At 39.5% G+C, this 25,470-nt stretch overlaps 1 protein-coding gene across 1 annotated transcript in view; it reads left to right on the forward strand.

Moving 5' to 3' along the window:
- The first annotated feature begins 9,498 nt into the window (after positions 1 to 9,498).
- The window catches only part of sncb (synuclein, beta), a 51,735-nt gene continuing 35,763 nt past the window's right edge, over positions 9,499 to 25,470 (forward strand). The window contains exons 1-4 of the mRNA XM_061927805.2: positions 9,499 to 9,667; positions 10,365 to 10,498; positions 23,589 to 23,618; positions 23,799 to 23,884. Of these exons, the coding sequence (XP_061783789.1) occupies positions 10,378 to 10,498; positions 23,589 to 23,618; positions 23,799 to 23,884 (237 nt within the window). The 5' untranslated portion in view covers positions 9,499 to 9,667; positions 10,365 to 10,377. The remainder of the gene's footprint in view (positions 9,668 to 10,364; positions 10,499 to 23,588; positions 23,619 to 23,798; positions 23,885 to 25,470) is intronic.

Raw genomic sequence — 25,470 nt, forward strand, 5'->3', positions numbered from 1 at the left:
CTTAGATTTCCTTTTTATTGTCATTCAAATTTGAACTTTACAGTACAGATAAGAAGGAAATTTCATTTCATTAGCTCATGTTAGTGCAGGAAATAAAGCAATTAGGTGCATATATAAATACAAACGTTTGTAAATAAAAAGGTTACTTTACAGATAAATATATTGCACTTTTTCACATGCATCCACGTTTATGGATGTATGTTATATTGTCTTTTTTTATTCCAGCGAGTTAATCCATTTTGGGGGGAGTTGAGGGGATTTTTATGATGCGTTCAAGAGTCTTACGGCCTGTGGGAAGAAGCTGTTACAGAACCTGGAGGTTCTGCTTCGGAGGCTGCGGAGCCTCTTTCTAGAGTCCAGCAGTGAAAACAGTCCTTGGTGGGGGTGGGAGGAGTCTTTGCAGATTTTCTGAGCCCTGGTCAGGCAGCGGCTTTTTGCGATCTCCTGGATAGGAGGAAGAGGAGTCTTGGTGATCTTTTCCGCCGTCCTCACCACTCTCTGGAGAGACTTCCAGTCTGAGGCACTGCAGGCTCCAGTCCAGACAGAGATGCTGTTGGTCAGCAGGCTCTCTATAGTGCCTCTGTAGAATGTGGTGAGAATGGGGGGAGGGAGCTGTGCTCTTTTCATCCGACGCAAAAAGTGCATGCGCTGCTGAGCTCTTTTTACAAGAGCTCCGGTGTGTAGGGACCAGGTTATATTGTCAGTTATCTGCACCCCCAGGAACTTGGTGCTGCTTACTTTCTCCACCGCTGTCCGTTGATGAAGAGTGGAGCGTGGCTGGACTGGTGCTTCCTGAAGTCAACGATGATCTCCTTGGTCTTGTCGACATTCAGGACCAGGTTGTTGGTTCTGCACCAGTCAACCAGATGTTTCACCTCTTCCCTGTAGTCCATGTCGTTGTTGTCACGGATGAGGCCCACTACTGTCGTGTCGTCTGCATACTTCACAATGTGGTTAGTAGTGGACCTGGCGCAGCAGTCATGGGTCATGAACGTGAACAGCAGCGGACTTGTGGTTCGGCTAAAATATGGATTTTCTTCAATAACGGCCATAATGTTTTGTATTCAACAAATAGTTTTTATAGAACACAAACTGAGACACTGAAATGGCGTGTGATTGTTTGTGCTGTGGCGCCATCTTTCGAACGTGTTCGCACTGCAGGTGCTGCGAGTTAAAAATGTACTTCAATCAATCAATCAATCAATGTTTATTTATATAGCCCTAAATCACAAGTGTCTCAAAGGGCTGCACAAGCCACAACGACGTCCTCGGTACAAAGCCCACATAAGGGCAAGGAAAAACTCACCCCAGTGGGACGTCGATGTGAATGACTATGAGAAACCTTGGAGAGGACCGCATATGTGGGTAATCCCCCCCCCCCCCCCCTCTAGGGGAGACCGAATGCAATGGATGTCGAGTGGGTCTGACATAATATTGTGAGAGTCCAGTCCATAGTGGATCCAACATAATAGTAAGAGTCCAGTCCATAGTGGGGCCAGCAGGACACCATCCCGAGCGGAGACGGGTCAGCAGCGCAGAGATGTTCCCAGCCGATGCACAGGCGAGCGGTCCACCCCGGGTCCCGACTCTGGACAGCCAGCACTTCATCCATGGCCACCGGACCTGTGCCCCCCCCTCTCTACAAGGAAGAGGGGAGCAGAGGAGAAAAGAAAAGAAACGGCAGATCAACTGGTCTAAAAGGGGGGTCTATTTAAAGGCTAGAGTATACAAATGAGTTTTAAGATGGGACTTAAATGCTTCTACTGAGGTAGCATCTCTAACTGTTACCGGGAGGGCATTCCATAGTACTGGGGCCCGAATAGAAAACGCTCTATAGCCCGCAGACTTTTTTTGGGCTCTGGGAATCACTAATAAGCCGGAGTTCTTTGAACGCAGATTTCTTGCCGGGACATATGGTACAATACAATCGACAAGATAGGACGGAGCTAGACCGTGTAGTATTTTATACGTAAGTAGTAAAACCTTAAAGTCACATCTTAAGTGCACAGGAAGCCAGTGCAGGTGAGCCAGTATCTGCGTAATATGATCAAACTTTCTTGTTCTTGTCAAAAGTCTAGCAGCCGCATGTTGTACCAATTGTAATCTTTTAATGCTAGACATAGGGAGACCCGAAAATAATACGTTACAGTAGTCGAGACGAGATGTAACGAACGCATGAATAATGATCTCAGCGTCGCTAGATCATTGGTTTTTAAATTCGGTTTCCTGTTTCGTGCCTTGAACCGGAAATATATCCCGTTTTGACTGCTATTCATCTATAGTGTTTCTGCTCGTATGGATTCTTCATTCATCACTCCAAGCAACGTTTGTAAGTTTTACAATACAACTAAAACAATTCATACTTACCAAACCGTCCCATGTGTGATGTCTGTAGAAGTGTTTTCATGCATATTTTGTATGTGCTTTCGTAATGTAACCAAGCTAGCGTCATTAGCATTAGCAAATATGCCAACAAATTTACTAGTGTCTGGGTTAGTATTATTAACTTACAATGGCATTATTTTTGTGTTGTTTCGGTTTTGTAAATTCACCAAAAATGTCACAGTGGAGTTATTGAGTCTGTCTTCTGCCCTAATGAAAATGACACCCGTACTTTACCAGTAATGTGGGAAAACCCACCATAATCCCAGTACCAAAGCCCCCAGTTGGACAATGATGATAGGTTTCTTTGACTTTGAATGTCTTTAAATGCTTTGAAAGGCTAGTGTTGGAAGACCTATGCACACAGGTGGAACCGTTGCTCGATAAATGCCAATTTTGCTCATTAAAAATCGCAGCACAAGTGATGCAAGGCCAGCAGGCACAAGACTTTGAAAACCTGTTGAATTAGGTCCTGATGTTGAGCAACTTAAACTTAACGTTGGAACAACATGCTTTTTCACTATGTTTGATTAATGTCGGGTTCTGACGTTGATTTGATTGATTGATTGAAACTTTTATTAGTAGACTGCACAGTGCAGTACATATTCCGTACAATTGACCACTAAATGGTAACACCCCAATACGTTTTTCATCTTGTTTAAGTCAGGGTCCACTTACGACTTGACCATTGAAATGTGGTCATTTCCCAACCAACAACATGGATCCAACATTAGACATCAAAGTTATCTCAACTTACATATACAACTATTTTTTTTATGTTTTTTCAAAGTCAGTTTTAAAGGACTTGTATTTATATCAATGTTGTTGCTTATGTACACTGATGCATCTCATATTAAAACATCTCGAACACTCCGCTGAATATGCCAGGTTATTATTTATCAATTTTTGGTCTGCGTTAAGGCAAACGTAAAGTCATTTCTTAACAAATGGTACCATTCCTTTCTGTCAGAGAGGCCACATGTGGTCTTCTTAGGTTCTTGTGTGTTTGTTGCTTGTCCCCACACCTGTTCTCACTCTCTCTCTCCCCCACGGTGTGGCTTGCAGCAGTCTCGAAACAGCAGGGCACACCTGAATCTAATTAAGGGTCACACTACTTAACCGCGTTGGTGCAGCATGTTGGCACCGGAGCATTGTGTACTCCATGTCGTTTCCACGCTCGCAGTTTTGTCTGTATTCCAGCTACTCTCCGGGGAATCCAGGTCTGTCCAGTTTTTTCCTAGCTTTGCCTAGCGCCCTTGTTAATGTTTTTTAGTTTGTTTTCTATGTTCATGGCTTGCTTGTTTTCGCCACCATCGCCTTTTGTTGTCTTATTTTGAGTGCCCTTGCAAATAAAGCGGAAGAGTTATTGCTTTTGGGATCCACAACACCCGCACGCGACACCACAACAAGTACAATTCAATTCCACCCTAACACTACAGTGTGTAGCACTGGGGTGCACCAAAGCTCAGTTAGTTTACCCTTGTTGTTTACTCTCTATAGCAGGCCTATTCAACTACATAATGAAGAGGGCCCAGGGGCCAGATACTGAAATGTGGATGTTTCATCAGAAAGTGCCTCTTCAGGTTATTTTGAGTTTACTTAATTACAAAGCAAACTCATTGGCTTTTATACTGCACTGTCAATTAATTCATTATTCTGCCCTCGCTACTTGTTTTCAGCGTGTGCAGCTAGACAGATAGTTAACAACACGAAGAGAAGCTCCAGACGTTTTGTTAGAATTGACGTTCCTTCTTTTGAAATCTTTCCTCCCTCAATTTTATTTCTTTACACTTCTTCCTTCATTTAGGTTTGTAAGACTGAAAATATACACCAAAAATTAACATGATACAAGTGTAACGTCCATTGTGTATCTTATAAGTAAACTTTGATTGATTGATTTCAACATTCTTCTATTTGTAGTTGAGTTGATTCAACATAATCGCTTTGTGAACTGGGAAATAGTCAGTAGATTCTACAGTAAAATACTAGCAGCTGAGTCACAAAAATGTCACTGTAACAATAACGGTGGTATTGTTTCGCATTTACAGTAATGCACTGTAAACACAGTGACCATAGGTTTTACAGTAACAAACTGGAACTGAAAAAAAAAGACTTTTGACAAGTTTGATCATATTACACCTATACTGGCTCACCTGCACTGGCTTCCTGTGCACTTAAGATGTGACTTTAAGGTTTTACTACTTACGTATAAAATACTACACGGTCTAGCTCCATCCTATCTTGCTGATTGTATTGTACCATATGTCCCGGCAAGAAATCTGCGTTCAAAGAACTCCGGCTTATTAGTGATTCCCAGAGCCCAAAAAAAAGTCTGCGGGCTATAGAACGTTTTCTATTCGGGCTCCAGTACTATGGAATGCCCTCCCGGTAACAGTTAGAGATGCTACCTCAGTAGAAGCATTTAAGTCCCATCTTAAAACTCATTTGTATACTCTAGCCTTTAAATAGACCCCCCTTTTTAGACCAGTTGATCTGCCGTTTCTTTTCTTTTCTCCTCTGCCCCCCTCTCCCTTGTGGAGGGGGAGTTACACAGGTCCGGTGGCCATGAATGAAGTGCTGGCTGTCCAGAGTCGGGACCCGGGGTGGACCGCTCGCCTGTTCATCGGTTGGGAACATCTCTGCGCTGCTGACCCGTCTCCGCTCGGGATGAATTCCTGCTGGCCACACTATGGACTGGACTCTCACTATTATGTTGGATCCACTATGGACTGGACTTTCGCTGATATGTTGGTTCCAAAATGGACTGGACTTTCACAATATTATGTCAGACACACTCGACATCCATTGCTTTTGGTCTCCCCGAGAGGGGGGGGGTTTACCCACATATGCGGTCCTCTCCAAGGTTTCTTATAGTCATTCATATCGACGTCCCACTGGGGTGAGTTTTTCCTTGCCCTCATGTGGGCTCTGTACCGAGGATGTCGTTGTGGCTTGTGCAGCCCTTTGAGACACTTGTGATTTATGTCAGGCTTGTCCCTGACAGTTTGACTGTGTTTTTGTTTTTCCTCTGCGTTTGTCTTAGTTTTCTGTCAGCGCTTTTATTTTGTCTTAATTTCCTGATTGTGTCCCTGAGTGCTGCTTCCCCTCAGCTGTGGCTGATTGGCACCTGGCCACACCTGGTGTCAATCAGCCAGCTGCTATTTAAACCTGCCTTCCCCTCCAGTCAGTGCTGGATTATTGTCATTGTCACTACTACCTGTCTTAATACTTGTCGTTGTAGCTCTGTCTACTTTTGTTTCACTCTGCTCATGTCCTAGTTCCTTCGTGTCACAGTAAGTGTTTTTGTTTCTTGTCCACAGTTAGCCTCTGTGCTATTTTAGTTGATAGCCAAGTTTGTTCTCCGCCTTGTGTGCGCCTTTTGTTGTTACCCTTTTGTTTGTTGTTTTGCCATAGTGTTTAATTAAATCATGTTTTCTCACTCAATGCCTGCCGTCATCTCTGCATCTTGGGGTTCGTCACCAACAAACTCTGACAATTTAGGGCTACATAAATAAACATTGATTGATTGATTGATTGAACCTCAAATTTACCCTAAAAATAATAGTCGTGCATTTTTTTAATTTACCTTCATTTAGTGTAAACTTCTGGCGACTAAGTTGCCAGGTTTTTTTCCTTAACTCATTATACAGAGTTAAAAAAAAGAAAAATCTTACAAACGGCAGAAAAGTTTCAAGTTAAAACAACTGTTATACAAATGTATATTGATTTAACTCGTCCTTTCAACTTGAAAAATGTTTAAATTCCATATTTATTTAAAGTTTTTTTTTTATCCACCCAGGAAAGTCTCTTTGGGATTAAGAATATTTTTGTTTTCTTCCACAAACATTCGTACATGAGTATGGGTGGCGCTGGTGGCTAAATAATAAAGTTAAAAACACATAAAAATAGTGCAATTAGATAAAGAAAGGGAATACGAGATAACAGGTGCATTTTTCTGAAGATATGCATGTGCTATAAAGCAAGTAAATGGCAGTGGATTTATTAGACACTAAGTAAGAAATATTAATATGCACAGATTAAATAGTTTTGCAATAATGATGAGTTATTAGACAATGAGCGTCATGATACACAGCACTATATACAAATATTGCACAGTAATTAAAAATTACAAATATTACGTGTGTATAAGGAAGTCTGGAGGAATAAATTCAGGGTGTTTTTTTTAATTGATATTTGAATCTATTAAAATCCACCTGGACATGCTGTATCCCAATTCATGGTCTGCATCCTCCAAAGGACCCAAAGGAGGTTGCAAAACGCAAATGTTCAACTGTGGTTGTTTTTAAAGGGATTTATAAATAAAGTTGGTAGGGTATGGTAATTAAAACACCGTTGTCGTGACAATTCAAATGCATTTTGAAAGGCTGCTAATGTTAAAAAAAAATGACCACAAGGTGGCAGGCTTGGCTCAAAGTTGTTGCAGACATAAATTCATTTGCGTTACATCCGTGATGAAAAAATAAAATAAAATAAATAAAAAATCATTGTAAATAATTCCTAAAACATGACACTGTCTGTGTAATTGGCCCTATATTGAAGAAATGCGCAGTATTGGCCTTCATGTATAGGGAGTGGGTTTCAGGACCAAGGACAGCGCCATGGAGCTGAGTCGTGAAATCTTTTGCATCAGAATGAACAAATTCAGGCTCAGACCCAATATATGTCATGATCATATGTCTTAACTTATATAGATGATGCATAACTATACGCACTATGGCGGTCCTTTCATATCCTGTTTGGAAAAGGGGTCACAGTTCAAGGAGAGCCAGCTTAGCTGGGATTTCCTACCAGTGGAGGGGGGATGTGTGCTTACTAGCACATGACGTCATTGAGGGATGTGCAACCAAGTATCAAGTTGACCACACAATCATACCCTTTCAGTCCTCAAGAGGCCCCCCTGGGATGTCTTATAGGTCACAACAACCTCTCATCATTGTTCACTTACACATATTTAATATTTTATATATAATACTCACTTGTGCCTTTATTTTGGATCACATGAGGGGAAATCAATATGCCATTGATACAAAGCAACCCCTCACTTAATATAAAAACATTCATTGGTTAATGCAAATGATGCAAGATTAAATTAAATCCTTAATTTGTGTTTTACAGTAATATGTTTGAACATAATAATACAAATAATATTCATACCAGGGTTAAAATGTGAGGCATTGCATTGAGGCACATGATTTGAAAAATAAATAAATAAATAAATAAATAAAATTAACGATACAGTGAAGGAAAATTGATTCAAACTTCACATAGTGAACCTTCCTTGCTTGGTGTTGATGAACATGAATAATAATGTGACTTATTAGCATATATGGTGATGCAGTTTGTGGGTTTGAAGGCATTCTGCTCGCCGTAGCAGCTGACATGTGCGGCGATCAGTTTCGTGGAGGAGGCTGGTGATGGAGGCGGGAGGCAGAGAGGAGGGAGGAGGTCTGAGTCCCACTGTGTGTGTGAAGGGAAGGGGTGGGCGATACGGCACATTTTAGGATCGAGACGATACCAAGTAAATGCAAGGACGGTACCGTCAATATCGACTTGTAGACCTGCTAGATTTTACTTAAAATTGTATGTGATCATAATTTTGATTTTACCCTCAATTTTTTGCTGAGTATAAGAATAAAAGCAGACAAACAAGCTATGTTATTTGTTTATCTTTAAAGTTGCACAAGCTACGGTGCGCCATAATTACGTTTCAGCACGTGAAACTGCTTGGCTTTTGTGTTTAATGGTTTTTAAAATGAAGCATCAGAAACCTGCAACCTTATGTAAGGTACATTTAAAATAAATATAAATACATCATAGAGAAAATTGAAGAGTGTGACCACGTTGACAACATTTCATGCACCACAGATCGTAAAACTAAAACAATATATATATATATATATATATATATATATATATATATATATATATATATATATATATATATTACGCCCGAATCATCTGAAATAGGCTCCAGCACCCCCCGTGACCTCTAGAGGGACAAGCGGTAGAAAATGGATCAATGCATGGATGGATATGTACATGTATGTAAGTATATATGTATGTATGTACATATATGTGTGTGTGTGTATATATATATATATATATATATATATATATATATATATATATATATGTATGTATATATATATGTATATATGTACATATATATATACAGTATATATATATATATATACATACGTATATATACACATATATACATACATACATATACGTGTATATATATATATATGTATGTATATATATATATATATATGTATGTATGTATGTATATGTGTGTATATACGTATGTATATATATATATATATATATATATATATATATGTATGTATGTATGTATATGTGTGTGTATATATATGTATGTATATATATACTATATATATATATACTATATATATATGTATGCATTTATACATACATACATACATACATGTAAATTTATACATATATACATACATACATACATACATATATACATACATATATGTATTTAAATATATGTATATATATATATATATATATATACATTTTCTACCGCTTGTCCCTTTCGGGGTTGCGGGGGGTGCTGGAGCCCATCTCAGCTGGTTGATTGACTAAGATTTTTATTTTCCTTTGGCTTACTCTGTTTGAATTTATTTGTATTTTATATAAAATAAATATTTGTATATAAAATACAAATAAATTCAACAGAGTAAGCCACAGGAAAATAAAAATCTTAGTCAATCAACCTTATTATTAAACTTTCACGACTGTATTTGTTCTACATTAACATCCGTGACTTCTTTTTATGACGTACATCTTTGGCAGAAAATATATAGTGTATTCAAACTTTACAGTCTCCCCAAACCCCACCCATTTCAAGGTCGACCCACTTGTACAGATTGGTCATTTTATCATTATACTGTATGTGCTTTTATGATGTTGATCACCTTTTCTTTTGATTACACGAAGTTTACCGGAGTACCTTTTTTTTTTAATGAATGCTATATAAATACAATGAATCATTAAAAATAGAATAAATTTAGTATCGACCCTTTTAACTGCCACTTCCCTCGGTATCGATCCAGTCGATGTTGGGATCCACCCACTCCTGGCGAAGGGGGCTGTCCGTGTTGGTGGGGATGATCGTGAGTAAGGCCCACTGTAGTGATCATTAGAGATATATCTCTGCCCTTAAAAGACGGCGGTTGGACTCCACGGTGCGACACAATCACGAAGGAGACAAGTCGAGGCTGTTTGTAGATAGGTAAGAACACTTTATTTTTTACATTTATCGACCGTTTAAAAAAAAAATATATATATATAAATCTCTCTAAGTCTGTTACCGCCATTTGAAGTTTCTTCGTAGGCGAGGTGAAATAAAAAAAATAAAAAAATCAATGTTTATTTTATTTTGAATGCTTTTCGGTACTAATTAAAACATGGTGAGAATCGGTCGACGGCGTGTTGTAATTAATCGTTTGTGGCATTCACCACAATTTGCCGACGCCATAGACCTCCATGTATGTTTTAACACCGCGATGCGTGCCGATACGACGGTCTTCCCATCCCCCAGCAATAAATGATGCCTCTATGAATATTCTGAGCAGCCCCCATTAAACAGGTCTGGCCTGCATGCATCCCTACTACTGAGAGTAGCATTACAAGGCAGCAATAATTAATGACCTGTTAACTATTTCATTGAATCTTTTGGCTTTTGCATATCTGATGTCAGTCTGATGCCAGGAGCGTTGGAACGCATGAGTGAACAGTGGCTTTATTCCCTCAGCCTCATGGCCGGATTGGAAGCTGGCAGGATCCTCCACACGGGGCGTCGCTGCTCCTTATGTGCATTTCATTAATGCCGTACAGTACACCTGAGAGCGATTTAATGGCTTCCTTATTGGTAGGAGCCATCGCTCCGTGGCGACAGTGTGTGACCGCACGTGTTCTCTCACCCACAGTTGCTTCGCCAAGATGGACGTGTTCATGAAGGGTTTGTCCAAAGCCAAGGAGGGCGTGGCTGTGGCCGCCGAGAAGACCAAGGAAGGAGTCGCGGTCGCCGCCGAGAAGACTAAAGAAGGCGTTATGTTCGTAGGTAAGAGGATCTCAAATCTCACAACAAAAATCATACAGTAGATCCATTTCTTGTAATGGACATTAGCTATAACCATGTGGCTCTAATACAGTCACAGTAACCTATTGTTACTATAACAATCTACAAGGTTAAAGTTAAAGTACCAATGATTGTCACACACACACTAGGTGTGGTGACGGCTCTGCATTTGACCCATCCCCTTGTTCACCCCCTGGGAGGTGAGGGGAGCAATGAGCAGCAGCGGTAGCCGCGCTCAGGAAAGGGATTTAACCCCCAAGTCCAACTCGTGATGCTGAGTGCCAAGCAGGGAGGTTGTAACAAACGCACCCAAGTTCTCCGGGTGTCTCTGCCACTACGCAAATTAAGGAGTCACGGGTGGGACCTGATATTCAGCTGGGAATGATTAATACAGTAAATAAACACAATACATGTATTACTATTAGCCACAACACAACCAGGCTTATATTTAATATGCCACAAAAGAATCCCGCATAACAAACACCTCCCCCCTCCCGTCCATATAACCCGCCAATATGAACCAAACACCTGCACAACACACTCAATCCCACAGCCCAAAGTACCGTTCACCTCCCCAAAGTACATATAACACGTATATTTCCCCAAAGTCCCCAAAGTTACGTACGTGACATACACATAGCGGCATGCGCGTACGGGCAAGCGATCAAATGTTTGGAAGCCGCAGCAGCGTACTCACGGTACCGCGTCTGCGCATCCAATTCAAAATCCTCCTGGAAAGTCCACAAAAAAAGGTCAAAAATGAGGATCCTTCCATGAAGTGGCTCCGTTGCAAAAAACGCCGGGTCTGACAGGTGCTCCTAGGTGGTTTGTGACGTCAATTTCCGCTTCCGCCTGGTCTGATATCACCGGATGCCTTTTATATCCCCACATTTTATTACGTTACATTTTTAATATTAGCAAGATTATTTAATATGCCCGTAACAGTTCATAATACGAGGTAAATGGATGACATAATAAGTATATATATATATATATATATTTATTTCCCCAGCTGAGCACAAGTTAATTGTGACTAGCAATTTATTATACATATACACATCGATGGACCCCTATGGCCATTACAAGGTAATGGGTCCCATTTTTATAGTCTTTGGTATGACTCGGCCTACCTATGAACTCACGACCTACCGATCTCAGGGCGGACACTAACCACAAGGCCACTGAGCAGGTTAATACAATTTCCTTCTCCTTCTTCCCCTCCATGTATCTGCTTTCTTTTGTATTTCAAGTTATCATTACATGCATGTATTGTTGCATTTGAAACAATTGTATTGTTGATAATAGAGGTAATTATTGTTATTATTCATTATCAATAGTGCTATTTCTATTGGTATTCGTATTGCTCCATTTGTAGTGTAATAATACTACCGTATTTTTCGGAGTATAAGTCGCTCCGGAGTATAAGTCGCACCGGCCGAAAATGCATAATAAAGAAGGAAAAAAACATATATAAGTCGCACTGGAGTATAAGTCGCATTTTTGGGGGAAATTTATTTGATTTAACCCAACACCAAGAATAGACATTTGAAAGGCAATTTAAAATAAATAAAGAATAGTGAACAACAGGCTGAATAAGTGTACGTTATATGACGCATAAATAACCAACTGAGAACGTGCCTGGTATGTTAACGTAACATATTATGGTAAGAGTCATTCAAATAACTATAACATATAGAACATGCTATTCGTTTACCAAACAATCTGTCACTCCTAATCGCTAAATCCCATGAAATCTTATACGTCTAGTCTCTTACGTGAATGAGCTAAATAATATTATTTGATATTTTACGGTAATGTGTTAATAATTTCACACATAAGTCGCTCCTGAGTATAAGTCGCACCCCCGGCCAAACTAGGAAAAAAACTGCGACTTATAGTCCGAAAAATACGGTACTTTCTTGTAATGGACATTAGCTTCCACAGCTATAACCATGTGGCTCTTATACAGTTACAGTAACCTATTGTTTCTATAACAATCTACAAGGTTAATACAGTTTGCTTCTCCTACTTCTCCTCCATTTATCTGCTTTCTTTTGTATTTCAAGTTATCATTACATATATGTATGCATTTGAAACACTTGTATTGTTGATATTAAAGGTAATTATTGCTATTATTCATTATCAATAGTGTTATTTCTATTGGTATTTGTATTGCTCCATTTTAGTGTAATAATGCTCATTATATTTCTGTATTATTAATATTTATTTCACTAACTGCTTCTTTGCTATCCCTTTTACCATCATATTTGTACGTACCCTATTCGCTGATGCTGTTCTGTTGGTGTTGTTGTTATTATTAGTGCTGTGTTTGTTGTTGTTGTTGTCTCTCTGTCTTATCCCCCTCTGTCTTCCTTTTTTTTCTCTTTCCATCCCCTCCTGCTCCGGCCCGGTTGCACCAAATAATAATATAAATCCATTTAATAAAGTCAAATACAAATAAGGCAACAAGAGAAGTATCCCACACTTCTCTTTTGTAAAGTAAATCTGTACAGTCGGTATCTAAATCAACAATGTGATTTTCCTGAGTAGCTGGACAGGAAAAAAATATATATATAAATAATAATGATAATACTGTACAGTCAATAGAAGCAACATTCGTATCAACTGGTCAAGTCTGTATTTTCCACAGCAGTCTTTCAATTATTCATTCATCCACGCAGTTAATCAATGGCTGTTTTTTACTTATGCAGCCCAGTGCACTATGTCATTAATTATTGAACAACCAGCTACTAAAATAGCATCAATATCAGTAGTTGTGAGATGTGGTGAGGAGTAATCATAGACGATGCGACTTTGAACCTCCTCATGGCCTCTGGCTTGACTTGACAGAGCTAGGAGATGGGATGTGGGGGTGGGGCAGCGTTTGCCACATGTCCGTGCACTGGATGGCAGGCAACCCAAGCGTGCGTGCAAAATGAATGTATAATGTCACGTTCCCCGCACGGGGCTACCATAGAGCGTTGTACGGGAGTGGAATAATCGCAAAATCTGTGGTTAGCATATTGGAAAAACAACCTCAGGCCACGGTGGAGCCACGCAGCTTCAGGAAATTGTCTTTGTCACATTCTTTCTGATACCACAGCAGATATCTTATGGTTTTTAGTGTTTGCTGTAACACTGACAAGCTTTTGAGAGGAAAGAGTACTCGCAAAGTATCTTATTTTTCGGACTATAAGTCGCAATTTTTTTCATAGTTTGGCCGGGGGTGCGACTTATACTCAGGAGCGACTTATGTGTGAAATTATTAACACATTACCGTAAAATATCAAATAATATTATTTAGCTCATTCACGTAAGAGACTAGACGTATAAGATTTCATGGGATTTAGCGATTAGGAGTGACAGATTGTTTGGTAAACGTATAGCATGTTCTATATGTTATAGTTATTTGAATGACTCCTACCATAATATGTTACGTTAACATACCAGGCACGTTCTCAGTTGGTTATTTATGCCTCATATAACGTACACTTATTCAGCCTGTTGTTCACTATTCTTTATTTATTTTAAATTGCCTTTCAAATGTCTATTCTTGGTGTTGGGTTTTATCAAATAAATGTCCCCCAAAAATGCGACATATACTCCAGTGCGACTTATATATGTTTTTTTCCTTCTTTATTATGCATTTTCGGCAGGTGCGACTTAAACTCCGGAGCGACTTATAGTCCGAAAAATACGGTACCCAGAAAGAAGCAAATTTTACGATACTAGTTTTAAAAGTTTGATTACAACTGCGCTATACATTCTGAGCTATGCCACTAAACCATTGGGACACATAGCAGGCAATTATCGGTTCAGTAATTTTATTGATATTTAAGTAGGCACACATACTAAACATGTACTGTACACCAGTGGTATCCAACCACCGGGCCGCGGCCTGGTACCGATCCGTGGCCGCACAAGAAATAAAAAAAAAAAATTTTTTTTTTTTTAATTAAATCAACATTAAAAACACAAGATACACTTACAATTAGTGCACCAACCCAAAAGACCTCTGCCCCATTTAGACTCATTCGCACAAAAGGGTTGTTTCTTTCTGTTATTAATATTTCTGGTTCCTACATTATATATCAATATATATCAATACAGTCTGCAGGGATACAGTCCGTAAGCACACATGATTGTATTTTTTTATGACAAAAAAAAAAAAAACATACCCCCGGCCCCCCAGTCCGTGGGACAAATTTTTAAGCGTTGACCGGTCCGCAGTTACAAAAAGGTTGGGGATCACTGCTGTACACTACATATATGCAATACATGTAGTGTATGTCAATATTATGTAGGGTTGAATACCAAATTCAGTACTTTCATAGGTGCCGATTGAAGTCTGTCGGTACTACTGGGTACGATTCACGTAAAATCAAATGGTGCCATATTTCGATACTTATGTTGCACGTGATGTCACTCAGCCAGCTCAAGCACTTGGCCGGGAAACAAGCAGTCAAGCACTCAGAGTGGACTGCATCTAGATAATGTTAGAATTTTCATGCCAACAAAGCAAGAAGAATGTGCTGTTTTTACTAGGGATGTCCGATAATGGCTTTTTGCCGATATCCGATATTATGATATTGTCCAACTCTTAATTACCGATACCGATATCAACCGATACCGATATATACAGTCGTGGAATTAACACATTATTATGCCTAATTTGGACAACCAGGTATGGTGAGGATAAGGTCCTTTTTAAAAAAATATATAAAATAAGATAAATAAATTAAAAACATTTTCTTGAATAAAAAATAAAGTAAAACAATATAAAAACAGTTACATAGAAAGTAGTAATTAATGAAAATTAGTCAAATTAACTGTTAAAGGTTAGTACTATTAGTGGACCAGCAGCACGCACAATCATGTGTGCTTACGGACTGTATCCCTTGCAGACTGTATTGATATATATTGATATATAATGTAGGAACCAGAATATTAATAACACAAAGAAACAACCCTTTTGTGTGAATGAGTGTTAATGGGGGAGGGAGGTTTTTTGGGTTGGTGTACTAATTGTAAGTGTATCTTGTGTTTTTTATGTTTTGATTTAATAAAAATTTTAAAAAACGATACCGATAATAAAAAAACCCGATACCGATAGTTTCCGATATTACATTTTAAAGCATTTATCGACTTGCTTGCATGTCAATAAAACACAACAGTTTGTAGCGGTCCCCACATTGTACTCATCAACCCGGACAAAAGTGTGTATCACACACGCATTGTAAGGCTTCCATTCATGGTTTTATGATTGTTGCTGTATTTGGACACTTCAACATAGGGCTGGGCGATATATTGATATACTCGATGTATCGCGGGTTTGTCTCTGTGCGATATAGAAAATGACTATATCGTGATATTCGAGTATACGTTCTCACGCAGTTGCTTTTAGCTGCGGGCAGTACACTGCATGCTTTTTTCACTCTTTCTTGTCTCTCCTTCTCACAGAGACATAAAACAAGCGCACCTTCTTACATACGTCACATACTGTCACATGAGCAACGTCACACGCTCCCGCGGAGCAGACAGGTATCGATATGGTAACATTAGCTGTGATGCTAACAGCTAACGGTGTGGTGCGAGTGGTAATACGAGAGAAAGAAGGTGCGAATCTGGTAACAAATGGAGGAAGAATTAATTCCCAAGAAAAACAGTACAGGGTCCATCGTCTGGCGGTGGTTTGGCTTCAAGCGGGAATATGTTGAACATTTATGCGGCAAAAGCGTACAAAAAGTAGCAGCACTGCTAATATGTAGCATCATTTGAAAAGTCACCTGCTCGAGAATGAAGAGTGCTTCAAACTCTGCATGTCAACATCTCCGTTCGGTGCCACACCAACAAAATGCCCAAGCAACTATTTTCACATCAACACCGTAGGACATATACTATTTGATATGCAGCTCATTTTTATGTGACATATCTTGTGTGGGGCAGCACGGTGACAGAGGGGTTAGTGCATCTGCCTCACAATACGAAGGTCATGAGTAGTCTGGGGTTCAATCCCGGGCTTGGGATCTTTCTGTGTGGAGTTTGCATGTTCTCCCCGTGACTGCGTGGGTTCCCTCTGGGTACTCCGGCTTCCTCCCACCTCCAAAGACATGCACCTGGGGATAGGTTGATTGGCAACACTAAATTGGCCCTAGTGTGTGAATGTGAGTGTGAATGTTGTCTGTCTATCTGTGTTGGCCCTGCGATGAGGTGGCGACTTGTCCAGGGTGTACCCCGCCTTCCGCCTGATTGTAGCTGAGATAGGCTCCGAAGAAAACAAGGGAATAAGCGGTAGAAAATGGATGGATGGATGGATGGATATCTTGTGTGACATCATGCACAAAAGTGCACTTCATTTGTTTTAAACTATTGTAGTGGCGTTCTGTACAAAAAGTGCACTTTAATTTAGTGTTGTTTTGAAATGTCATCTTAGTGACATCATGCACAAAAGTGCACTAATTGCTTGTTTTAAAATGTCTCTGACAATCTTGCACGTTCTGTTTTGAAATGACATGAATGTTTGTGCCACTGCTTAATAACTGTTTAATAAATACACTTTTGGTAAATTGACTTAGTTGTGATTTCCCTCTCTGCATGAAAGTTTAAAATGAGCATATATTAATGAAGTATGAGCAAGAATGTTTTTATGTAGACACATAGAATCATCATACTGCTGTGATTATATGCATCAAGTGTTCTTTCAAGGCTAAGGCAAAATATTGCGATATATATCGTGCATCGTGACATGGCCCAAAAATATCGAGATATTAATAAAAGGCCATATCGCCCAGCCCTACTTCAACATCCTTTCTTTGGTGACATCACTTATAAAACATAAAAAGTCAAAGAAAAAGCAGCAGGTGTTAAATGGCAAGTTTTTGTCTGACGCTCCCCAAATGTGTGGATTTTTTGCAAATTGTACACACTCAAGTTTTACTGTTTGTATAGTGTCGGTGTTTATTTTTACCGTCTTAAGGCCCAATACTAGACTGTGGTTGACAGGTGTTTCAGCTACATTGTCAGACGTATCTGCAGTCAGGTCTTAGCTGAAATCTAATTACCGTTTGCCTGTCACTCGCCATGAGCAGTAAACATATCAGGCTGCAGTCAAAATGCGTGCGCGCTCATTTTCACATCCGCCACACTCGTCTCTCTGCTTGTGTTTTGGCCACGGTGCACAAAATGGAACAGCGTGTCCGTGGCGCGTCTGTGCCTCTGCATCCTGCGCCGTGTTTGTGTCAGCCTAGAAAGTAACGTATGATTTGCTTGAAGGCTCCTTGGAGGAGAGGTTGCAGGTGAGCTGATAGGTCTGGTGCTTCTCTTATGACTGCAAGAGAGAGAACACATGTTTACTTCTTCAATATGGATATTTGTGACAGGATAAATAGTATGTTTATCTTTGTAAATATAATGATTATATTTAAGTTATACTGTCAGAAGTAATACTTCAGCGGGTTTAATGCTGGTTTTATAAAACCGCATTGGCTCATCACGAGAGCTTCATGCAAGCACAATAATTAGCGTGTTAGTGAGTGAAAGTCAAGGAAAACTGTCATTATGTTTGTAAAGGCTGCTGTATGCTCAACAGAGTCCAATGGATGCGGGTGCAGGAGAGTGGCGCCTTTTTTCCAATTTGCATTGTTGGCAGTAATGCATGTGTGCAACGTTCCCTCTAAGGTGCGCGCCTGTGCAATTGCGCACTGCTCAAGCGTCCTCTGCGCACGGCAAATCTATGCCACGCACAAAATCAAATAAAAAAATAAGCGCATAACAATTTTCGACACGCGGACACGACAGAGAAAACAGTTTTCGTCATCATTGTTCAAATATTGTAACGTCTGTCGAGACGCTTTGAGGACATGAATTCCATCGATCACTTTACTGAGCAAAACTCTTTATTGTCGGCCATAAACACATCACCAAAACATTAGTAAAAAAATGATATCTAGCAAAAGTGATCATTTTCTGCAGTACAAACCAGACCAAAAGCAACTTTGTTATATCAACAGCAGCCGCTTGCTCTTTCTCACTTGCGCCAACACATGCACACATGGCACTTAGCCAGTGATGCGTTTACAGCCACACAAAAAGTCGGACAACTCCAACACCACACATAAAGTGTAATACCAGGTCATTACACTATGATTTACCAATCAAATGTGTGCTTATTCTAGTGTCATTTATTAGGAATCTTAATTTATAAATATTAATCATGAAATGCTGTTAGTATATTAAATAAATACTATTAAAAATATATTTTTTACAAACAGGAAGTTGCAGGAATGTACACATGATCCCCTGCTTACATCTCATTGTGCAACATGTGAATGTTTTAATGGGAACTAAATGCAATGTCTGAAAGGGGTACAAATTATTTCCAAAGCAGGACCTCCACCCAGACAAACAATACAAGTACACAGTTCATGAAAAACAATATTTTGTGTTATTGTTATTGTAAGTGGGCCTAAACACTTATATTAGAAAATAATCTCATGGAAATAACTGCTGTCATTTGATTATAATAATAAGAGAATGTTGTCTGTCTATCTGTGTTGGCCCTGCGATGAGGTGGGGACTTGTCCAAGGTGTACCCCGCCTTCCGCCCAAATGCAGCTGAGATAGGCTCCAGCACCCCCGCGACCCCGAAAGGGACAAGCGGTAGAAAACGGATGGATGGATGGAGATTGAACTTGTTATTTAGTCAGGTTTGGGACAGGTGTGCTGCTGGTGTTCGCAGTGTGCACGTCTGATGTTGCTCACATGGGCTCCACTGAATGCTCAGGAAGTTTTTGCGTTTGCTCACACACATGAAAAATTAGAGGGAACATTGCATGTGTGTGTAATTTTCATGGAATAAGAAAAAAACGATGTGTTTAGAAATACAAAGCAACTTTCTTCTGTCACTTCTTTTTGTGTCACTGAATCTCGCTTAAAAATTAATATCCTTATATGTATACTTTCACCGGAAAATATATAGAGATATGTATCAAATATCGAGTTTAAATAGAAATATATCTAGATATACTTTTTTGTCCATATCGCCCAGCCCTAACTGAGAGTAGACAGGTTGAGCCAAATCAATTTGTGTTGCTCCAAATGTATCTGTGGCAGGCCGTCACATTTAAATTAACACATATCCTATAAATACACCAAGGCTTTACTGAGTCTGAGAGTTCTTGTGTTTTCTAGCAACTAGCAATCTATTGTGGTTCTTTCTGTGCACTTCACTATAGTGTGTTGTTTTTCACATGGATGCATTCACTGCAATGCTGCCTTTCTGTCAGAAAGCTTCATCATTTGGCCTCTACTCCTCTGGCTTTTAAAGTATCCTTGGGGGCCAATAATGCATGTGGATGCTACCCAGGCGAGAGGCCTGTGCGATCAGCACCAACAGGCACATAGTAGATTGGCCGGATAGCTCAATGAAGTAAAGTGCAGATGGATGAGAGCTGCTAAAAGGTCAGACCATTGAACAACGCTGAGGTTGGATTGTAAACCGGTTTAATAACTCTTCTAAATGAATTGCTTCCCTGGTGTCTCCCGGTCTGAGGCTTGTTCTTTGTAGACTTCTTCATGTAAGTATGGAGAACTCCCACATATAGCTTATTGCAATTACTTGAATTAAGTTCTGTGCAGCCTCAAGCTGCTGCCACTTGTAACAATGTTTTAAACTAAAGACTAATGGAATAAGTGACCACAATCAAATATAACTGATATAAATTTGGCCGACAATAGAGCTTTTCATACTATCGTTATATCGTGATGGTGCCTGTTGATGACACATTTTAGCTGTGTCCCACAAATTTGAAAGTTTTGATTGATTGAAACTTTTATTAGTAGATTGCACAGTACAGTACATATTCCGTACAATTGACCACTAAATGGTAACACCCGAATAAGTTTTTCAACTTGTTTAAGTCGGGGTCCACGTTAATCAATTCATGGTAGGCAAGGCAAGGCAAGGCAACTTTATTTGTATAGCGCTTTTCATACACAAGGCAGACTCAAAGTGCTTCACAGACAACAAAGTGAAATGAAATAAAATAAAATAAAAGCAAAATTAAAATGCAGACAATAAAAATAAAAACAGTGCAGACGTTAAAGGTTAAAAGATTAAAAGATTTAGCTGAAAGCTAAGGTGAACATAAAAGTTTTCAGTCTAGTTTTAAGAGTAGTCAGAGTTGGGGAAAGTCTGACATCTTCAGGAAGTTTATTCCAGCTATTTGTTGCATAGTGACTGAATGATGCTCTACCCTTGATTTGAGTTTACTCTGGGAACCGCTAACAGATTGGTCTCAGAAGATCTTAGTGATCTCGAGGGCTTATATAGTGGGAGCATATCAGTGATATACTTCGGCCCTAGACCATGTAGCGATTTATATGTGAGCAGGAGGATTTTGAAATCAATTCTCTGATGTACAGGGAGCCAATGTAAGGATTTAAGAATTGGTGTGATGTGCTCACATTTTTTGGTCTTTGTTAGAACTCTAGCAGCAGCGTTCTGAACAAGCTGCAGCTGCCTGACAGTTTTTTTGGGAAGACCTGCAAGGAGACCATTACAATAGTCTAGCCCGGTGTTTTTCAACCTTTTTTGAGTCAAGGCACATTTTTTGCGTTGAATAAATCCGAAGGCACACCACCAGCAGACGTCACTAAAAAAACGAAACTCAGTTGACAGTAAAAAGTAGTTGTCGCAATTGTTGGATATGACTTTAAACCATAACCAAGCATGCATCACTATAGCTCTTGTCTCAAAGTAGGTGTACTTTCACCACCTGTCACATCACGCCCTGACTTATTTGGAGTTTATTGCTGTTTTCCTGTGTGTATTGTTGTAGTTTTTGTCTTGCGCTCCTATTTTAATGGCTTTGTCTCTTTTTTTGGTATTTTCCTGTAGCAGTTTCATGTTTTACCTTTCAGCTATATTTACCGCATCTACTTTGTTTTAGCAATCAAGAAGATTTTGGTTGTTTTTATCCTTCATTTTGGGGACATTGTTGATTGTCATGTCATGTTCGGATGTACTTTGTGGACGCCGTCTTTGCGCCACAGTAAGTCTTTGCTGTCGTCCAGCATTCTGTTTTTGTTTACTTTGCAGCCAGTTCGGTTTTAGTTTTGTTCTGCATAGCCATCCCTAAGCTTCAATACCTTTTCTTAAGGGCACTAACCTTTTGTTTATTTTTGGTTTAAGCATTAGATACCTTTTTACCTGCACACTGCCTTCCGCTGTTCCCGACATCTACAAAGCAATTAGCTACCGGCTACCACCTACTGATATGGAAGAGTATTACACGGTTACTTTGCCGAGCTCTAGACAGCACCGACACTCAACAACAACACATCATTTGCAGACTATAATTACTGGTTTGCAAAAAATATTTTTAACCCAAATAAGTGAAATTAGATAATCTCCCACGGCACACCAGACTGTATCTCACGGCACGCTAGTGTGCCGCGGCACAGTGGTTGAAAAACACTGGTCTAGCCTACTGGTAATAAAGGCATGTACACGTTTTTCTACGTCTTGAGCTGACATGAGCCCTCTAAGTCTTGTTACATTTTTGAGGTGATAGTAGGCCGATTTTGTTACTGATTTGATGTGACTGTCGAAATGTAAATCAGAATCTAAAATAACCCCAAGATTTCTGGCTTTATTTGAGGTTTTCAGGGACAGTGATTGAAGGTGTTGGATGACTTTAAACCTTTCTTTTTTAGCACCAAAAACAATTATCTTAGTTTTATCTTCATTTAGTTGTAGGAAATGTTGGCACATCCAGTGTTTGACTTGCTCAATGCACTGGCACAGAAGATCTATGGGGCGATAGTCATTTGGTGATAGCGCTACATAGATTTGTGTGTCTTCGGCATAGCAATGATGGTCAATGTTATTATTTTGCGAGATTTGTCCTAGTGGGAGCATATAGATGTTAAATAAAGTCGGCCCCAAGATTGAACCTTGGGGGACTCCACACGTTACGTTGGTTGGTTCTGATACAAAGTCACCAATGGAAACAAAATAGTTCCTATCTTGTAGATATGACTTGAACCGGCTTAAAACAGCTTAAAAATGGTACAAATATTTACTATCAGCATAATACAGTCATCACACAAGTTAATCATCAGAGTATATACATTGACTTATTTACAATCCGGGGGGTGGGATGTGGAGGGGGTTGGGGCGGGGGGGTTAGGTTGGGTTGCTATCAGCATACTTCAGTCATCAACAATTATATCATCTGAGAAATGGACATTGTAACAGTGTAGGTCTCACTTCGTAGGATATGTACAGCGAGCGGTGAACATAGTGAGCTCAGAATGCATAAGAGCAAGTATATACATTTGATTATTTACAATCCGGGGAAGTGGGATGTGGTGGAGGAAGGGGGTTAGGCTAGGGTTGTAGTTGCCTGGAGGTGTTCTTTTAATGCGGTTTTGAAGGAGGATAGAGATGCACTTTCTTTTACACCTTTTGGGAGTGCATTCCATGTTGATGTGGCATAGAAGGAGAATGAGTTAAGACCTTTGTTAGATCGGAATCTGGGTTTGACGTGGTTTGTGGAGCTCCCCCTGGTGTTGTGGTTATGGCGGTCATTTACGTTCTGGAAGTAGTTTGACATGTACTTCGGTATCAGGGAGGTGTAGCGAATTTTATAGACAAGGCTCAGTGCAAGTTGTTTTACTCTGTCCTCCACCCTGAGCCAAAAGTGGTGTAAGTAACGCAGTGTAAGTAATCTAAATCAGTAATCCTCGCATCCACAGAAACAAATAAAGTATGTTTCTACAAGTATTATTATTACTGGAAGACGAGGAATAGCCTAACATGCTACACACCATCCATCCATTTTACTACCGCTTGTCCCTTTTGGGGTTGCGGCGGATGCTGGAGCCTATCTCAGCAGTCACAACCAATTAAAAAAAAAAAAACTGAGGTGTATTTCTACCGACAGTTTGTGCTTCTTCTAAATTAACTTCAAGAACAGGACTCTAACTCTCCTGTGTGGCGCTTTTCTTCTATAGGATGACTTCCAGTCTGCCTGTTTCCTAAAAATTTTTTTTTTTTTTGCCAACTCAGGTAACAAGGCCAAAGACAGTGTGGGCTCAGGTGAGATTCCCTCCTTTTTTATTTTGAAATGTTATTCCAGTAAGTAAGCCAACACTAAACATTGATTGCCCTGTTGTGAAGTATGCATGGTCATATCTGAAAGAAAGGAGTAAAACATTCTCTGCATTTAAATATATATGTATTAATCAATATGCTTTGACCACATGTTTTTGTATGTAGTGGCTGAGAAGACCACAGGAGCGATGGGAAACATTGCAGCTGCAACCGGCCTGATGAAGAAGGACGACTTCCCGTCCGACATGAACGTATGTCCTCTTATTGAACACACTGGCTCTGATGTTGTAGGCTCGTATTATGTCATGCAAATTATGTACACTTCAGACTCATTTTTAGCGCACTACTGAAACATTTTTTAAAGCATTTTGAAATCGTTGTTGAGATTGAACGAAATAGTTCACCTTTGCATTGCAGACCTCCCCTAACAAATCTAATTCACCTACCGTAGATGCAGTAATTATAGCTGGGGCGCTTGATTACCTAAACCACAAAGAGGTTATGGTATATTCCAGGGGTCGGCAACCCAAAATGTTGAAAGAGTCATATTGGACCAAAAATACAAAACACAAATTTGTCTGGAGTCGCAAAATATTAAAAGCCTTATATAAGTGTTATAATGAAGGCAACACATGATGTAAGTGTCTATATTAGCTGTATTAGCCTACTATCAAAGACTGACGCAAATTTTCCTTGACAGAAATGTTGTATTTTAGTTTTTATTCTACACATTTTTGCAACATTGGAAATCATTAATAAAATGGAGGCTTCTCACAGGATGAGATAATTTCTGGAAATTACTGGGCAAAGGTATAGACGTATGTGTCCCAAGTTTAAGGAAACGGCAGGCTGTCTTCTTGCTGTGGTCTGGAACAACATGGCACACAAACAACGATGAGAAATGCAACCAATATTACATACAGATAATGTGTCATGAGACACGCAAATAGAAGTTAAATACACAGAGGACATAAGTGAAGGAAATTAGGTTAGCTCAAATATACCTACAAATGAGGCATAGTGATGCAATATGTACATAGAGCTAGCCTAAATAGCATGTTAGCATCGATTAGCTTGCAGTCATGGATTGACCAAATATGCCTGATAAGCACTCTAGCAAATCAATAAAATCAACAAAGCTCACCTTTGTGCATTCACACACACAGCATAAAATGTTTGGTGGACAAAATGAGACAAAGAAGGAGTTTCATAAAACACGTCTTTCTGTGGCAGCATCGGAGAAATTTGTACATGAAAACCAACTACGATGAGTTCAAGGATCGCTGAAATTACTAGGACAAAACGGTGCTTGCAAAATACTCTCATCAGTGAAGCATATTAAATATAAACAGTGGGATTTCTAAGAATTAGGAAGGTTTGTGTCATGTTTGTTCTCCTAAAATATATTAAAACAAAAAATATATGTTTTTCTTCATCTTTTTCCATTTTCACACCTCTCTGAAAGAGGTCCAGGGAGCCACTAGGGCGGGTTGCTGACCCCTGGTATAATCAAAAAGAGGCTGTTATTGCTGAAAAATGGAATCTCGATTTTTGTAACAATTTCATGTTTTGAATTGACGATTTGGTGTGCATGAGAAAGTTTAAAAGAAAATATAGCTTGCTGACCCTATGACTATTTAAAGGGGAACATTATCACAATTTTAGAAGGGTTAAAACCATTAAAAATCAGTTCCCAGTGGCTTATTTTATTTTTCGAAGTTTTTTTCAAAATTTTACCCATCACGCAATATCCCTAAAAAAAGCTTTAAAGTGCCTGATTTTAACCATCGTTATATACACCCGTCCATTTTCCTGGGACGTCACACAGTGATGCCTA

Source organism: Nerophis lumbriciformis, linkage group LG35, assembly GCF_033978685.3.
Source record: "Nerophis lumbriciformis linkage group LG35, RoL_Nlum_v2.1, whole genome shotgun sequence".
In the NCBI taxonomy this organism is placed as follows: domain Eukaryota; kingdom Metazoa; phylum Chordata; class Actinopteri; order Syngnathiformes; family Syngnathidae; genus Nerophis; species Nerophis lumbriciformis.